Source organism: Pogona vitticeps, chromosome 2 (assembly GCF_051106095.1).
Source record: "Pogona vitticeps strain Pit_001003342236 chromosome 2, PviZW2.1, whole genome shotgun sequence".
NCBI classification, from domain to species: Eukaryota; Metazoa; Chordata; class Lepidosauria; order Squamata; family Agamidae; genus Pogona; species Pogona vitticeps.
In genome coordinates this window covers 101205199-101220016 of record NC_135784.1, presented here as the reverse complement: position 1 = coordinate 101220016, position 14818 = coordinate 101205199, and the positions used below count along the sequence as shown (strand labels likewise).

The 14818-nt window shown below is 37.0% G+C and overlaps 1 protein-coding gene across 1 annotated transcript in view; it reads left to right on the top strand.

The window, feature by feature from the left end:
• The window catches only part of DDX46 (DEAD-box helicase 46), a 40266-nt gene that overhangs the window by 14425 nt on the left and 11023 nt on the right, over window positions 1–14818 (top strand). Inside the window, exons 9-20 of the mRNA XM_020794426.3 lie at window positions 793–958; window positions 2064–2184; window positions 2578–2753; window positions 4488–4609; window positions 6108–6186; window positions 9336–9418; window positions 10145–10309; window positions 11117–11279; window positions 11384–11577; window positions 12789–12926; window positions 13708–13857; window positions 14310–14510. Coding sequence (XP_020650085.2) covers window positions 793–958; window positions 2064–2184; window positions 2578–2753; window positions 4488–4609; window positions 6108–6186; window positions 9336–9418; window positions 10145–10309; window positions 11117–11279; window positions 11384–11577; window positions 12789–12926; window positions 13708–13857; window positions 14310–14510 — 1758 coding nt within the window. The remainder of the gene's footprint in view (window positions 1–792; window positions 959–2063; window positions 2185–2577; window positions 2754–4487; window positions 4610–6107; window positions 6187–9335; window positions 9419–10144; window positions 10310–11116; window positions 11280–11383; window positions 11578–12788; window positions 12927–13707; window positions 13858–14309; window positions 14511–14818) is intronic.

Here is a 14818-nt window from a genome sequence, read left to right as displayed (position 1 = left end):
ATCAGAGTGCTGGTTCTAACCAATAAAGCCCTTAACAGCTTGGATGAATCTGCCCATAAAAGCTCATCAGGCGAGGCCTTTCTCTTGGTCCCACCACTCTCACAGGTATGTTTGGTGGGGAACCGGAGGAGACCTTTTCTGTTGCTGCTCCCAGACTTTGGAGCTCCCTCCCACATGAGGCCTGGCCCCTTCTTTGCTGTCCTTCCACAAGCAGGCATAGACCTTTCTCTTAAGGCAAGCCTTCCCATAGTGAATAGCTGAGGTTTTTTTAAACAAATTGTTGTACCTTACTACTTTAAATGTGATTTTGGTGCTGCTTTTCTGTTTTATTAGCATGATATTTGTTTGATCCTTTCTAGTATTTGTATAGTTACTGTTTTTAATGATGTAAGCCAACTTGGGTCATCCTTAAGGAGAAAAGCAGGGTAAAATACGGTATATTAAATAAGTAAAATGAATAAATAAAAATGCTGAGTCTGTCCTGCTCTCTGCCTCACCATTATTCAAGCTGAAAATAATGTCAGCCAGTTCTTACCTTTGTTAGAGCCAGCATAGAGAGAAAATACAGAAATCTGGTGGTTACAGAAATGTGGGTGGCTAACTGTATGAGTTTTGTACTCAGTGAAAACACAGGTAAAAGCAGTAAATGTATAAACCTGGAAAACAGGAAAGATTAAGCAATATAATGTCTAGAGTTGGTTTCAAGGTGAAATAAATGTGTTAAACAGAAAACAGTCATCCTAAAACTTACTTTCCGTTAATGTTTAACTTCATGCTTTTATACCTGAACAGTATTCCTCTGAAGAAGAGGAAGTTGATCTTCAGACTGCACTGACAGGCTACCAGACCAAACATAGGAAATTGCTGGAACCAGTGGATCATGGGAAGATTGAATATGAGCCCTACAGGAAAAACTTCTATGTTGAAGTTCCTGAGTTAGCTAAAATGACTCAAGAAGGTAATAGCAAATACAATCTGAAATTAGCATGCTAAATTAAGTGGAATTTCATATTTACATAAGGGGTAAGGATGAACAGCATACTGTTTAATTCCCACGTCCTTTATTTATTTATTTATTTTATTTATTTAACTTATATACCACCCACTCTACCTGATCCTCCCCCACCCCATTTGTTCTGCAGAAGTGGAAGACTTGTCAGAAAAGGGTAGGAAGATGAGCAGGAGGCTTCTTCTCCTCTAATCTTTTTGTGGATTCCCAAAGCCTTTGCCAAAAGAAAGTCCTTGCTTTGGTGGAAGGAATATTCTAGATGTAAATCAATAGTCTCATAAAATGTTTCTCATTTCTTTTTTCATTTATATTGTCTCATGCTACTTAGAAATCTGCTCTAGAGAATCTTTTGATTTTCAGGAGCTGTGTTTCATTGGGACACAGGTTTTTGGCTAGATTAGAAAATAAAAGGATGTCTGATAAGCCATACAGCGCATGTAGATTTTGCTGACATGGTGCTTAGGTTGTTGGTTTTGAGGTACTGTTAATGTTAATTTGTTTTTCCGTGAAAGAAAGGATGAGGTATTATGCCAAAAAGCAACTCCCTGATTTTTGGATTTCCTTCATTTGATTGGCCAGACTTCCTACTCTCTTTCTGTAAAGGCAAGAATCTGAAGTTTTTATGCAGCCAGCTTCCTGCTGTTGTAGTCTTATTGCCGTTTATGCTCCATAGAGGGTGCTTGCTGAAGAACTGCGATGCCTAGGAAACACTTTGGCAGCTTCCATGGTTGTACTTTTACAATAGGAAATATATTGGAGCTAGGCTGTGCAGCCTCCAGGACAAGGTCCTGCTCCTCGTGAGCAAAATGTAGGTGTCTGTAGGTGTTGCTAGAACTCCCAGAATTATGCCTTGAGAATTCTGGGAATTTGGAGTCAAAAATTTCTGAATGGTGCATCGTTACAGGCCATTGCATGTTATATAAGTATGCTTGTAATATAGATGCTTTTCTAAAAACATGTTGCTACAAAGGTCAGTAACGTTTGTCTATAGAAGACGTGCATCTACTAATGTGGAAACATTATTTGCATACTAACTTAAGTTTGTGTGTTGCAGAGGTGAATACCTATAGGTCAGAAATGGAAGGAATTACAGTCAAAGGTAAAGGATGTCCGAAGCCAATCAAAACCTGGGTGCAGTGTGGTATTTCTATGAAAATCTTGAATTCCCTGAAAAAGTAAGTAGAACAATACAATAAAATGCAGCTTTCATGTGTTACACATGAAATGACCTAGATAGGTTCTTGTTTGCTCTCTTACATTTGCAGCATACAGTAATGGTGGGGCTTTGTAGAAGAAATTGCCTCACGAAATATGTAATTAAGAATTAAAGAGTAGATACAGGGGATTAATTCTGATTTCTTATGTATCACCAGTTCACTAATCATACAGATTTTATGCTGTTTTTCCACAGTATCTAATATTCAGATTGTGGGAGGGGGGAACAGTTTATTTTTGCAACTGAAATGTAGGAATTGTTTAGATATAAACAGATTATTTTTGAAGATTGAAATACAGGAATTGTTCATGTTCTTAATGGTGCTTTTTATTACTTTTTTTATTTCCTTAAGACATGGCTATGAAAAGCCCACCCCTATCCAGGCCCAAGCTATACCTGCAATTATGAGTGGACGTGATTTAATTGGCATTGCTAAAACAGGAAGTGGAAAGACTATTGCTTTTCTGTTGCCAATGTTCAGACACATTATGGATCAGAGATCATTAGAAGAAGGAGAAGGTCCAATAGGTATATATGATGCTATAGTATTTTATTGTGCAAATATATTTTTCAGCAAAGCAAAATGGGAATTTTGAGAGGAGACCCTTTTATGTACTGTAAATGTGTTTTACTGTTGAAACTGGTAATTTTTGTCTTCGCACAAGGAGGGGAAAATATCAGAGCTGAGGTTCAACTGCTTATATGAAGTCAGATCATCTTTCTTCATACTTCCTTTAAGTTTGCCATTACAGTATCTGTTTCAGGTGTTACACATTTGTTGAATATTTGTGTTCTGCATTGCAAGCCAGCTTTCTGTTCTTAACTCTGGAGATGCTCAGTGGGTTCCCTTGTCCTGGAGTACACAACTTATTTCTTGAGAGGTTTGATTTGCCCATGGTGGCTGGATTAGTCTAACATGTTCTTCAGAGGGTCAAAAATGTCGCAGCCAGATTGTTAATGTGGGCTGGTTATAGGGAATGTATAACAGCAGTTCATGGATCATAAACCCACTGGCTGTCAATTTGTTTCCGGGCACAATTCAGAGTCCTGGTTGTAACCTATAAAGCCCTAAACAGCTTGGGTCCAAGCTTTCTAAAAGACAGGATATCGCTCTATGAGCTTGCCTGGTCATTAAGATCATCCGGGTAGACCTTTCTCTGTCCCACCATCCTCACAAGCACACTTGGTGGGAGCACATGAGAGGGCCTCCTCCTTTTTCCACTCCCAGATTTTGGAACTCCCTCTCATGGAAAACCAAGCTGGCCCAATCTTTGTTGTCCTTCTGCAAGCAGGCAAAGACCTTTCGTTAGTGACTGGCAGTCTGAAAGGGTCATTGAAATTGGATTCTTGTGCTCTGTTGTTTTTAAATATGTTTTTAGTATTGATTTTATTTGCTGTTTTAACTTGATATTTATTTAATTCTTTTTTTAGTATTTGTATTTTTACTGTTTTTAGCTTTTAAATGTTGTCCTTTTAATGTTGCAAGCCACCTTGGGTCCTGTTAAGGAGAAAAGCAGGATAAAAATACTTTAAAGAAATAAATTGTTCTGTCCTGTGGATTTTATGTGATGCTGGTGTGAGAAGGTGTACACAGACGTGTGTGTCTGCTCACGCACGCATGCACACACACAGTCCCTTGTGGAGAAAAAGCTATTTTTATAAGGTAGAGATTGAAAATGTGCAGTGATGCTGGTATGTTGTGTCCTTTCCTTGCTGCTAAAAACAGCAAGAGTGATGGATATGAAATTAGGGAAAAATCAGTAAGATTTGATAGTGGTGAGTGGTCAGGGTATTCATGTGGGCTACCTGCAGGCAACAGGTTGTACACTGCATCTTACCTTGATACTTTTGTATATTGGATTGGAAGATAAAGGATGAAACGGGGATTGAAACCTTGAGATTGGATTCTAAATTAATCCATTGTTGCTTTTGATAAGACTTAGCATTTTCAAGGCCCTTATACAAAATGTCTAAACTTCTTCAATTAGAGACCTATGGTCCTGACTTTACCAAGAAAAAAGTTCATGAAATTAGATTTTTCAAATTAGCCGTATTTCTTTGAACACTTTCAAATTATATGAAACTGTTCATGTGTGAAATATTTTCATACCGTTGTGGAATTACAGAAGTGTGCCTTACTATTTTTATAATCTTAAGTATAATTAGAAATCACTTGCATTGAAATTGGTGGGATTTGCTTCTCTAAAAATGTTCTAGGACTAGGAGTTTTGTGAGTATAATTCTCTCCTTTGTTCTTTTCAGCTGTTATCATGACTCCTACCCGAGAACTAGCTTTACAGATTACAAAGGAGTGTAAGAAGTTCTCAAAAACTCTTGGGGTTAGAGTTGTGTGTGTATATGGAGGAACAGGAATAAGTGAACAGGTATGTAATGAGTATCAGATTCTTTTGTCTTGATCTGTGTTGCCACGACTGAAAAAATTCTGTTTGGAACACATTTCGGTTTTTGTTTTCATGTTTGGCAGCCTCTTTATAACTCAGGATACAGCTACACTGGAAATGCTGTGATTTGTGTTGCAGCCTGTGTTATGTTTGAAAGTGCAGTAAGTGCTCTCACAGGGGCTGTGGATTGAATCAGGAGTTCACCATTCATACTGAATGTGATGTGATTAATATTTCAGCTCATGTCCTCCATTTGTTCCTTCTTTCCTCTGATCCCACCACTGATACTATTATGTGACGTAAGTGAGAGAAATGATAATAAGGTGATAGAATGACCCATCACTAATCCCGTATAAGGAAGAAATGTTCTTAAAAAAATTGAAGGGCAATTGAGGGAGAGGAAAGAATGTTCCCCTGTCCTGAAAATCATGTTCCAACTGTATTACTTATGCAGAAAAACGTACCTGACTTCTTTCCACTGTAGCTGCCAGCCCTCCCAATGTTATGTGTCTGTTATGTTAAATTTTATTTAATGTCATGGTTTGTATAGCCTATGTTGACGGCAGAGCTGGCTTTACAATTTGTATAAGTATATTTTAATCTAGTTTCATATAATGAATATGCCATACTTCATACATTTTTGAGCCATAGAATGTACATAATACTTTCTAGCCCAGACCCTGCCACAAAGGGGGACAGCCTTCCAGTGATCAATTTAGTTTCAGAATGGTTGCAATATGCCTCAGAATACGGATACATCATAGTTTTTAAAGAAGTAGCTGTGTTAGTCTGTGCAAGCCTATTTCAGGAAGTGAACTTGACACTCTAAAGCTGAAAATAAAATACAGCAGATAGTCTTTAAGATACCACAACATTTCTGTCGTTCAGTTGTTTTTGTTTTGCTTTTTTTGTCTGACTCACTATAGTCATATTTCTGCAGACACTTTTTCCTGTGTTTCTGTCACTTTAGATGACAAAGAAACCTAATTGGATGCTGTGGGGCAACAGTCAGGAATCTTTTGCCTTCCAGATATTTGGTCTGGAACTCCCAATAGTGCCATACCGCTCGCCATGGTAACTGGAACTTATGGGCGTGTAGTTGAAACATCTGGAGGGCTAGAGATTTTCCATCCCAGCTGTAGGACATGCATGGAGAGCCTTTGTAAGTGCAAGGACCATGTTGCCTTGTGGCATCAGAAAAAAGGCTGCCTCCTAAAAAAGCCAGTGAGCCCCGAGCAGTTCGCTAAATGATCACGGTGATGAATGAGGAGCTGTGGGCTGGATTTAGCAGAATATGCCATATGTTTTCAATTAATACTGAATATTGTCGTTTTAAAAAAACTTCAACGTATCAGTATTTACAGTTGAGGATAAGGTTTTTTTGTTTGTTAAATGACAAAATGTAATAATTATTTATAGTTAGAATAACATTTTGTAGCTGTTCAGTCTTACATGGTGTACTTTGCATTTTTATAATTAGATTGCTGAGCTGAAAAGGGGTGCTGAAATAATTGTTTGCACACCGGGCCGTATGATTGATATGTTAGCAGCTAATAATGGTAAGAAAATATTTCTTTTATTATCAGTACACATTTTCCCCCATAAGTGAGTTTCCGAAATTTATGTATCTCTTGAAGCTGTGGTATCTAATATGGTGTCTTTACGTTTCCTTTGAGTTTCCACAACAATGGCTCTTTGCGTTTCCTTTTCATGCAGCTTTTGAAAATATTTTAAAGAACAAAAAATCTTGGAGAGTTTTACAGAAAGTACCTGAATTTCAGAATTGGCTGCTTAGAGATAACTGTTCGATTCTATTCCTCATTTTGAAGTTATGTTGTTCTATCTGGTATTGTTGACACTGATGCAACATAACAGTGTATTCTTTGAAAGAAATTTAGGTCTGCCTTTTTTCATTAAGGTGACTAAACTGTTTAAGAAAATTTGAAACTTGTTGTATGGCTAATAATTTTCCTACTTGGTACAATAATTGAAAGAGATATTACAGCTTTACCATGCTTTTTACTATAATATTGCATGTTTGTCAGATAATGTTTGATGATTTATTTAAATATTGCCCTTCAACTAAACTGTCTACTAAACTGTTGACATTTGACTTCTGTGGAAAAAAAATCCCTTCAAGAATTATAGAGCTGGGCTTCCGAGACTAAGTCATCAAAGGTAGGTGCATCAATACTGTTCTCAAGTATTGTATACTTGGAGATGAAAGTGTTTTCCTGTTTAAATTTTTTGAGTATTGGGTTAGTGGCATGCTGTATGCATTTAGACTGGAAGGAAAAAAAATCATGTATTCACCTTGAATTATATACTATAAAATACACATTAAAATAATAGTTTCCTGGCTGGATTTTTAAAAAATAACCTCTTGCTTAAAGATAAATAATATGGTGCCAGAGTGAGATCTAACCCATTCACATTTTGAGTCAACTTCATAATGTTGAACTGTGGGTATCACTCTTTGAGATCCTGTGAAGGTGGAGGCAGCTAGGGATGGGATTTTCAGATTTTTTGGACTACAAATCCAATAATACTCCATTTTGGGACTCTTACCTGACAGGCAAATACCTTACAGTGTGGCTCGCCTTGAACAAAGGCGTTCCCTGGAAGGCTTTGAGACTTAGCTAGTCTTAGTTCCACCTAGCTTCTTGTTCAGAAAGAAAGCTCCCAGGTAGTACTGAAACAGGAAACTTGGGTAAAGAGATGCCAGCTAAGCCTCAAAGCCTTCCAACGAAGACTTATTCCTGGGTGAGCCACATTTAATTGTCTGTAAGGTATCTGTCAGTAGAACTTCCAGAATGGAGACTTAAGGGAGTAAATATCCTATAAGGTTTCTGTTTTGAGTCAGCGTAGGTTAAGGAATGTTTCCTATTGTATTGATGAACTAGAGTGACAAAAACAGCAGTGCCAGCATTTCAAAATGCTTAGATCCTTTTTGAAGATTGTGGCAAATATTCTCTTGTGGAGATTTGTGTGCGCAGTGGTGATGTCAGCAGCAGCAGTAATCACCTCTGCTTAAAGACAATTTCAAGTACATGTGGAGGTTCATACAAGGTTCATACACAGGACAGGGAGGTTGCATGCACTCCAAAATTGTCAATTGGGACTAACAAGCCCTTCATTGGCAGCAGTTTGCTGGTGCCACTGATGAGATCACTGCACACGCAGAGTTGCATGATAGAATTTCAGCCATTAAGTTCACATAGTTCTTTAATTTTTTCGAGCTCAAGATTTCTTGTTTTAAATCCTCAAGTTGCTGTCTTCAGATTCCAAACAATATGGGGTTAGATCCCAAGGGGAAAGCACTTTCACATACTCAGGCTTATGTATGTGCATTTGCCTGATTCTCCTCGGTACATTTCAGTTGGTATCTTCTCCTTTGTTGTGCTGTATACTGCTTGCTGACCATCTAGAACACAGGTGCATATCTTGTACCTCTCTCAGTGTTGCTGAATGCAGTTCCAGTCTGGACAAAGGTACCACAACCAGTTATGAGGGATGATGATAGTTACAGTTATACTGTAGTTCACACTTTTAAAAAAGCTGTAAGCTGTCCATCCCTGGTGTATTGTAGGGAACATGAGCTACTGCACTGAATATAAGATGGAAGGAACTTGGTTAAACATCCACTGCATGCATGGAAGTTCTTTCTGCTTGCACATGGGCTAAATCCGGTGTTAGTGCCAACTGGAGTAGAACTCTGTGTGGTTATATTACTTGGGAGTAACAGGTTCCATTCATTTTAATAGTGATTAGGCTGCTTTGAGCACATTGGAAGATATAAGTGTAACAAATAAATAAAAAATAGTAATGGTTCTGCCCTACTTGAGACTAACATTAGATTTAGTCCAAAGGTAGATTTTCTGTAAGTACTGGGCAAAGTTTTAAGTACTGCTTTAAAGACATTTTGTGTTTGTACCTTTGAGAAATAATCTGTTATATTTTATCTTTAACAAAACCCTTTAAACTTGGATGATACGTAAGGCAAAGGACTCACTATGCTTATGTCCATTTGTCAATGCAGGTGTGATGGCAGTTTTTAAGATTATGCTGAGGTTTAAATTATGTCTGTAGATGTGGAAACTCTTGTTTAAGAATTCTATTTATACTTAGTTGCTATTCAGAAACTTACTGATGTGAGAAATTTTACTGATGAAATCTGAAAAAATTTATCGCCTTCAGTGTTTGAAACGTTCACCCCATTGTAAATATTTCAAATTGTAATCTACATGGAGACTTCTGTTAAGCTACTTCAATTAGTAATTAGTCTTTGCCTTCCACACATACGCTGTAATCTCTAATATGTTTTTTTCTAGGTGGCGCTCACAGATAATGGCTGATGTAGCTCGTTGCTTCACCTCAGTCTTAGTTTTATGATGTGTTTTGGTGAGGGCTGTTTTCTGAATTTTACAGGTTCTTCTGGCCCTGTACTGGTACGCAAGAGAAGAGTTTGGCAAAATAATTGGCCTTGTGCATCAGTACACAATTGCCAAAATGTTTGTTGTTGGAACGAAATAAGTCATTTAGTGAAACTGATTTTCTAAAATAACTACAATTTTAAACATTTGTTTAGCATTGCCCTAAACTTTAGATGCTAGTGAAAACTTTACTTTTCTTTTGCTGTGTGTGGGAAAATAGTATTTAAATTGATTCTTGTTTCCTTTTGTTTTTGCCCCCTCTCTCCTTTCCCTAGGTCGAGTGACAAATCTTCGGAGAGTGACATATGTTGTCCTTGATGAAGCTGATAGAATGTTTGATATGGGCTTTGAGCCTCAGGTGAGAACAATAAATTAATAATTTGCAGCATATTTTTGCTTAAGGCTTAAAAGGTATTATAAGTAAAACAGAGCAGTTACTGAGTTTTATCCCATGATCCATTGCTGGGAGTTTAAATCCCTATTGTCCAGAAGAGCCACCCTGTGTGGCCTTGGGCAAGCTGCACACACCTAGGGAACCCCCAGAAAAGGGACTGGTAAATCATTTCTGATTATTCTCTATCTAGAAACCCCTGAAAATGGTTCACTTAAGTCAGAACTGACTTGACAGCACACAGTTTTATTATATATACATAATTTCACCGATTACTGTATTTTTCCGAGTATAAGATGACACTTTTGTCTAAAATCTTTAGACTAAAAATTGAGGGTCATCTTAAACATGGGAGTAAGCTGAGGAGAGAACAGAAACAAATGGAGGGGGGAATGGATCAAAGTGATCCTGCCGCACTTTGATTGCTGCTTTCCCCCTCCTTTTGTTAACCCCTGGGCTTAGGAAGTGGTGGGGAAAGCAGCAATCAAATTTTCTAATTTGGGGTTAGAAAAGTGGGGGTTGTCTTATATATCAGAGTGCCTTATAAATGGAAAAATATGGTAACTCCATTAATATATAATTATATATTAGCCTACAAAGGAATCTATCTCCTAAAAATGCAAGACGTCTGTTTTGAAGTGGAAGTTATTTGACCTGAAGCATTTTGGCATTGTTACTTTATCCTTAAAACAGGTTATGCGCATTGTAGACAATGTAAGACCTGATCGTCAGACTGTTATGTTCTCAGCTACTTTTCCTAGAGCCATGGAGGCTTTAGCTCGTCGGATATTAAGTAAACCAATTGAGGTCCAGGTTGGTGGCAGGAGTGTTGTTTGCTCTGATGTGGAACAGCATGTGGTAAGTTAAACAACTGTACTTTCCGTATCTGCTGCTTTTGTTACAGTGCCCAAAAGATAGTGTTACAGGCAAAATTCCATATTCAGCACTGTTTTATCTCAGGAATGTTTTATAGAATTTGATCTCTGAAATACATTGGCTGAAATCTTGTATGATTAGGCATAACATAAATTTATGCCAGCAGAAGCATTCTGGGTTTTAGGCATAAGCTAACATCATTGTGCAGTTAGATGGTGCAGTTGATTGCACAGCTCCCATTTTGTGGAAATGCTTTGTAAATCTCTCTTTTGCCCTACCATACTTTACCCTAATGCTACCTCAGCTTTACATTGCCATTGTGCAGCTGCACAACAGGATTTCAGCCATTAAGTTTACAGAGTAGGTTTTCAGATACCATATTTACTAGTAGCTTGCATTGTTTGGAGTAAACTGATCTGTTTAATTAATGGTGGTAGGATTTTTTTCTTCTGACAACAGGGGTGTCAGTGGAATTGGCAGTTCAGAAGGATGGTTACAGAAATCTACCACTATTCCTTTGCTAAGTCTGAGCAGCTTTTTGAATGCTATTTCAGAGTAGTAGTATAGCCCTTTTTGTGTCTCTGGTGATTGGACAGACTTTTACTCACTTGCTTAAATGCAGTGGAAACAATTTTGTAAAAGGTATAAGTAGCTGTACAAATTAAGACAGCTTTGTGGTGATTGACAAATGTATACTAAAATGTTTAAATCATATGTGCTTACTATAGTTTAGTTGGGTTCTAGTTAAAGAAAATTCCACTGTCTCCCTCAACTGTGTTGTTCTTTCAGATTGTCATAGAGGAAGAGAACAAGTTCTTGAAGTTACTTGAATTACTAGGACATTATCAGGAAAAAGGATCAGTCATTATATTTGTAGATAAGCAAGAACATGCTGATGGATTACTGAAAGACTTAATGAGAGCTTCATATCCATGCCTGTCACTTCATGGAGGTAGAAGACGGTCTACAAGCCTTTTAAATAATTTAACTAGTGTAATGAAGTGTGAAACATTCCTTAATACTTACTGTTCCTTGATTTGTGTATATCTTCTGTAGGTATTGACCAGTATGACAGAGACAGCATAATCAATGACTTTAAGAGTGGAGTATGCAAACTTCTTGTGGCTACATCTGTAGCAGCCCGAGGTCTAGATGTAAAACATCTTACACTTGTAATCAATTACAGCTGCCCCAATCATTATGAGGATTATGTGCACAGGGCTGGCAGAACTGGGCGAGCAGGCAACAAAGTATGTTGAATGTATTTAATTGCTCTGGTCTGATATAAATGTTATATTGCTTGCTGCAGTATTTTTGTGGAACGATGGAGGTGGTTTCTTTCTTCATTACGTGATTTAAACTCATTGTTCTGAATTGCCAGAAAATTTTTTTAATGTCAATCATTGGTTTATATCAGGTTTCTCGTTTTGAAATTCTTATGGTTTCTGAACCACCATGCCTTGTAACTAGCTGCTTTGCAAAAAAAGCTATCCCTCTGCTATGAATGGACCAGAGGGAGTCAGTCTTTGGCCCCACAGTTTTTGTTGTAATTTTAAAAGTTCTCTCCGATCTTTGGCAAGAGTAAACTGTTAAAATTTCTTCTCAAATTAAACTTCTTTTAAAAAGTGAAATTTGTTTCTCTCAAATTAGAGAGAGAAAAACCAGATTTTAAATCTGTAGATCCCAGGTTTTTTACATGTTGACTTTCATCTACCCATGAATACTTATGTTTCCTGTGTAATCTGTATTAAGCAGGGCCATGACTCCAAGAAGTGAATAGCTGCATTATTTCTTTCCAACAAATAGCAGAATTTGCTGTAAAATTAGGGTATAGAGTGTTATGTGTATGCCATATGTTTAAAACAGGTAACTAGATTCTGTATAGTTTAAAGTAGATAATTTCCTTTATTTTACTTGCTGATACAAGAATATAATTTTGAATAATTTAGGCTACAATTCTGTGTTCTCTTAAATTCTTCCAGGGTTCCATAAAGGGTTTTAGATTTCCCTTTCCAAGAAAGGGAGAAATTAGACTGTAGAGTTTGACCTTACAAATTCCCCTTCCCCAGTCACTGTGGGAATTCCTGCATCCCTTACAGTACTTCTCTACCAGAGCCCTGATGTCAGTAAAGGCAAAAATTGGGAGTTAAATGACCATTGGGAGGGGATTTTAAAAAGGTACATAGTATCCCTCCTCTCGTAGCAGATGGTAGAAGAATCGTAGAAAGGGATTAGGAACAGAAGGATCACTTTTTTATCTATAGTACAAGACTAGTGTAGTATAAGATCAGTATTTGAAATGTTCTGCCTGGAAAGGAATTGCAGATGTACTCTGCTCTTGAAACCCTTTTTTCTTAAAGTTGTTAAAAAAGCCTGTGTGCTAAAATAAATGAATTAAAAAATAACAGGACCTTTTCGGGGAACTCAGATTATTCATACTATGATTATTATATTTTTAAAGGGATATGCATACACTTTCATAACTGAAGATCAAGTACGGTATGCTGGAGATATAATTAAAGCTTTGGAGTTGTCAGGTACTGCAGTTCCTGCTGAGCTAGAGAAGCTGTGGAATGATTTCAAAGATCAACAAAAAGCTGTAAGTGAACCGTCTCTCTTTTTGTGTTGGGGTGTCTGTCATAGTGGCCCGCTCTGGGTGATGTTCTGGGGAGGGCTCTTGCAATGTCATGGAGTACATTCTTCTGGTATCACAGAGATGGAGCAGGCACTGTTTGGAGTAAAAGCATGCCTGGCACACATACGTGTTTATATTGAGTCACTGGGGCCTAGCATAAAGTGGCAGCAGGATGAGAAGAGTACCCTTGCTATTTAAAGACATGTCATACAGAGAAGTTGAACTTTCTCCTCCTCCTTGGTGCTGCCTGGCCTTAGATTTGTCTCTGCTGCCCCACAAGACCATGCAACCCTAAGGCAATTTTTCATTTCTTTTTTCCATATTTATATAAATGAGTTTTGGTGTGTAGCACCATTAATTTTTTTGTGAAATCGGTCTTCCCATCTTAAAATGGAAGCTTTCCCATCAAATTATCTTACACAACAAGTATTGAAACTATAACAAATAATGGCTTTAAAAGTCAGACTAAAATCATGCTTGTTTTCACTCTGTGTGCTGTGACCTGTTAACATACTTGGTTGTATTTTTATTGGTGGCAGCTATCAGCATGGTTACCTCTATGTAAAAATTTTATTTATTTATTTATTTATTTATTTATTTATTTATTTATTTATTTATTTTATTTATTTATTTATTTATTTATTTATTTATTTATTGCATTTGTCAAGAAGATTCAGTCATCATTGTTTTGAAAGTAATTGTGTAAGTTGGGAGTGATTTCTGAATGGAGACATCTTCCTTTTAGGAAGGGAAGATAATTAAGAAGAGCAGTGGATTCTCTGGTAAAGGATTTAAGTTTGATGAAACAGAGGAGGCTTTGGCTAATGAACGCAAGAAACTGCAGAAAGCTGCACTTGGTTTGCAGGATTCAGATGATGAAGATACAGCAGTTGATGTAAGTATTTGTAATTGCTTTTTAGTTAGGAATTCACATAATATATAGGGGGAAAAAGCTTTTATGGAATTGTAACTCTGTTTATAATATTTATATGGTTCCTTTTATCTGACCGATCTTGTAAACATTTCTTGTATAGATGCAGTTTCTTGTCAAATTTGCTTTTCAATTTGGATTTGGTTAAAAGTCTCTGGGCTCACATTACTGTTGCTCTCTATGCTAACATGAAGAAATAAATGCTGTTTACAGTGAAGGTCATTAATCCCCCCCACAACTTGTGGCTTTTTAAAAAAATCATCTTCAGCCTCAGCTGAGCTGACAATGGAGTGCCTGAAATGGAAGCCACTTGCTCTGATCAAATACCTGAATCTTTTTAGATGCTGTTGCTGCTGCTTTTTTAAAAAAATACATTTCCTTGCAATTGAAATTACATTTTCTTTCTTTTTTAATAGATTGATGAACAGATTGAAAGCATGTTCAATTCAAAGAAAAGAGTGAAAGACATGGCATCCTCTGGTGGGACATCTAATGTTCCTACTCCAACTGCAGGCAATGCAGAAAAATTAGAGATTGCTAAAAGATTGGCATTGAGAATTAATGCACAGAAGAATCTTGGAGCCGAGGCACAAGTATTGGTCTCTTTTCAATTTAAGGTCATCCTCTTCTACAAAGCATACATTTCTAAATTTATATTGAATGTTATATTTTTGTTAATACAGTAGAACTTTCACTATTTGGACATCCAAGGAAACATAAATATTATTAGATATTAATAAGTATTATTAATGGAGAAGGAAAAGATGCAGGCATATTTATACAGTTCTTAAATAGAATCACTCAGGTTTGATTTGTATTCAGATATATGAATTTTTATGGTCCATGTTGTGTACTCTTGAGACTGGAGTATGCATTCCTGTTCTTCTTAGTGATTGTGTGTATACACATGTTTCTACCTCTAAGA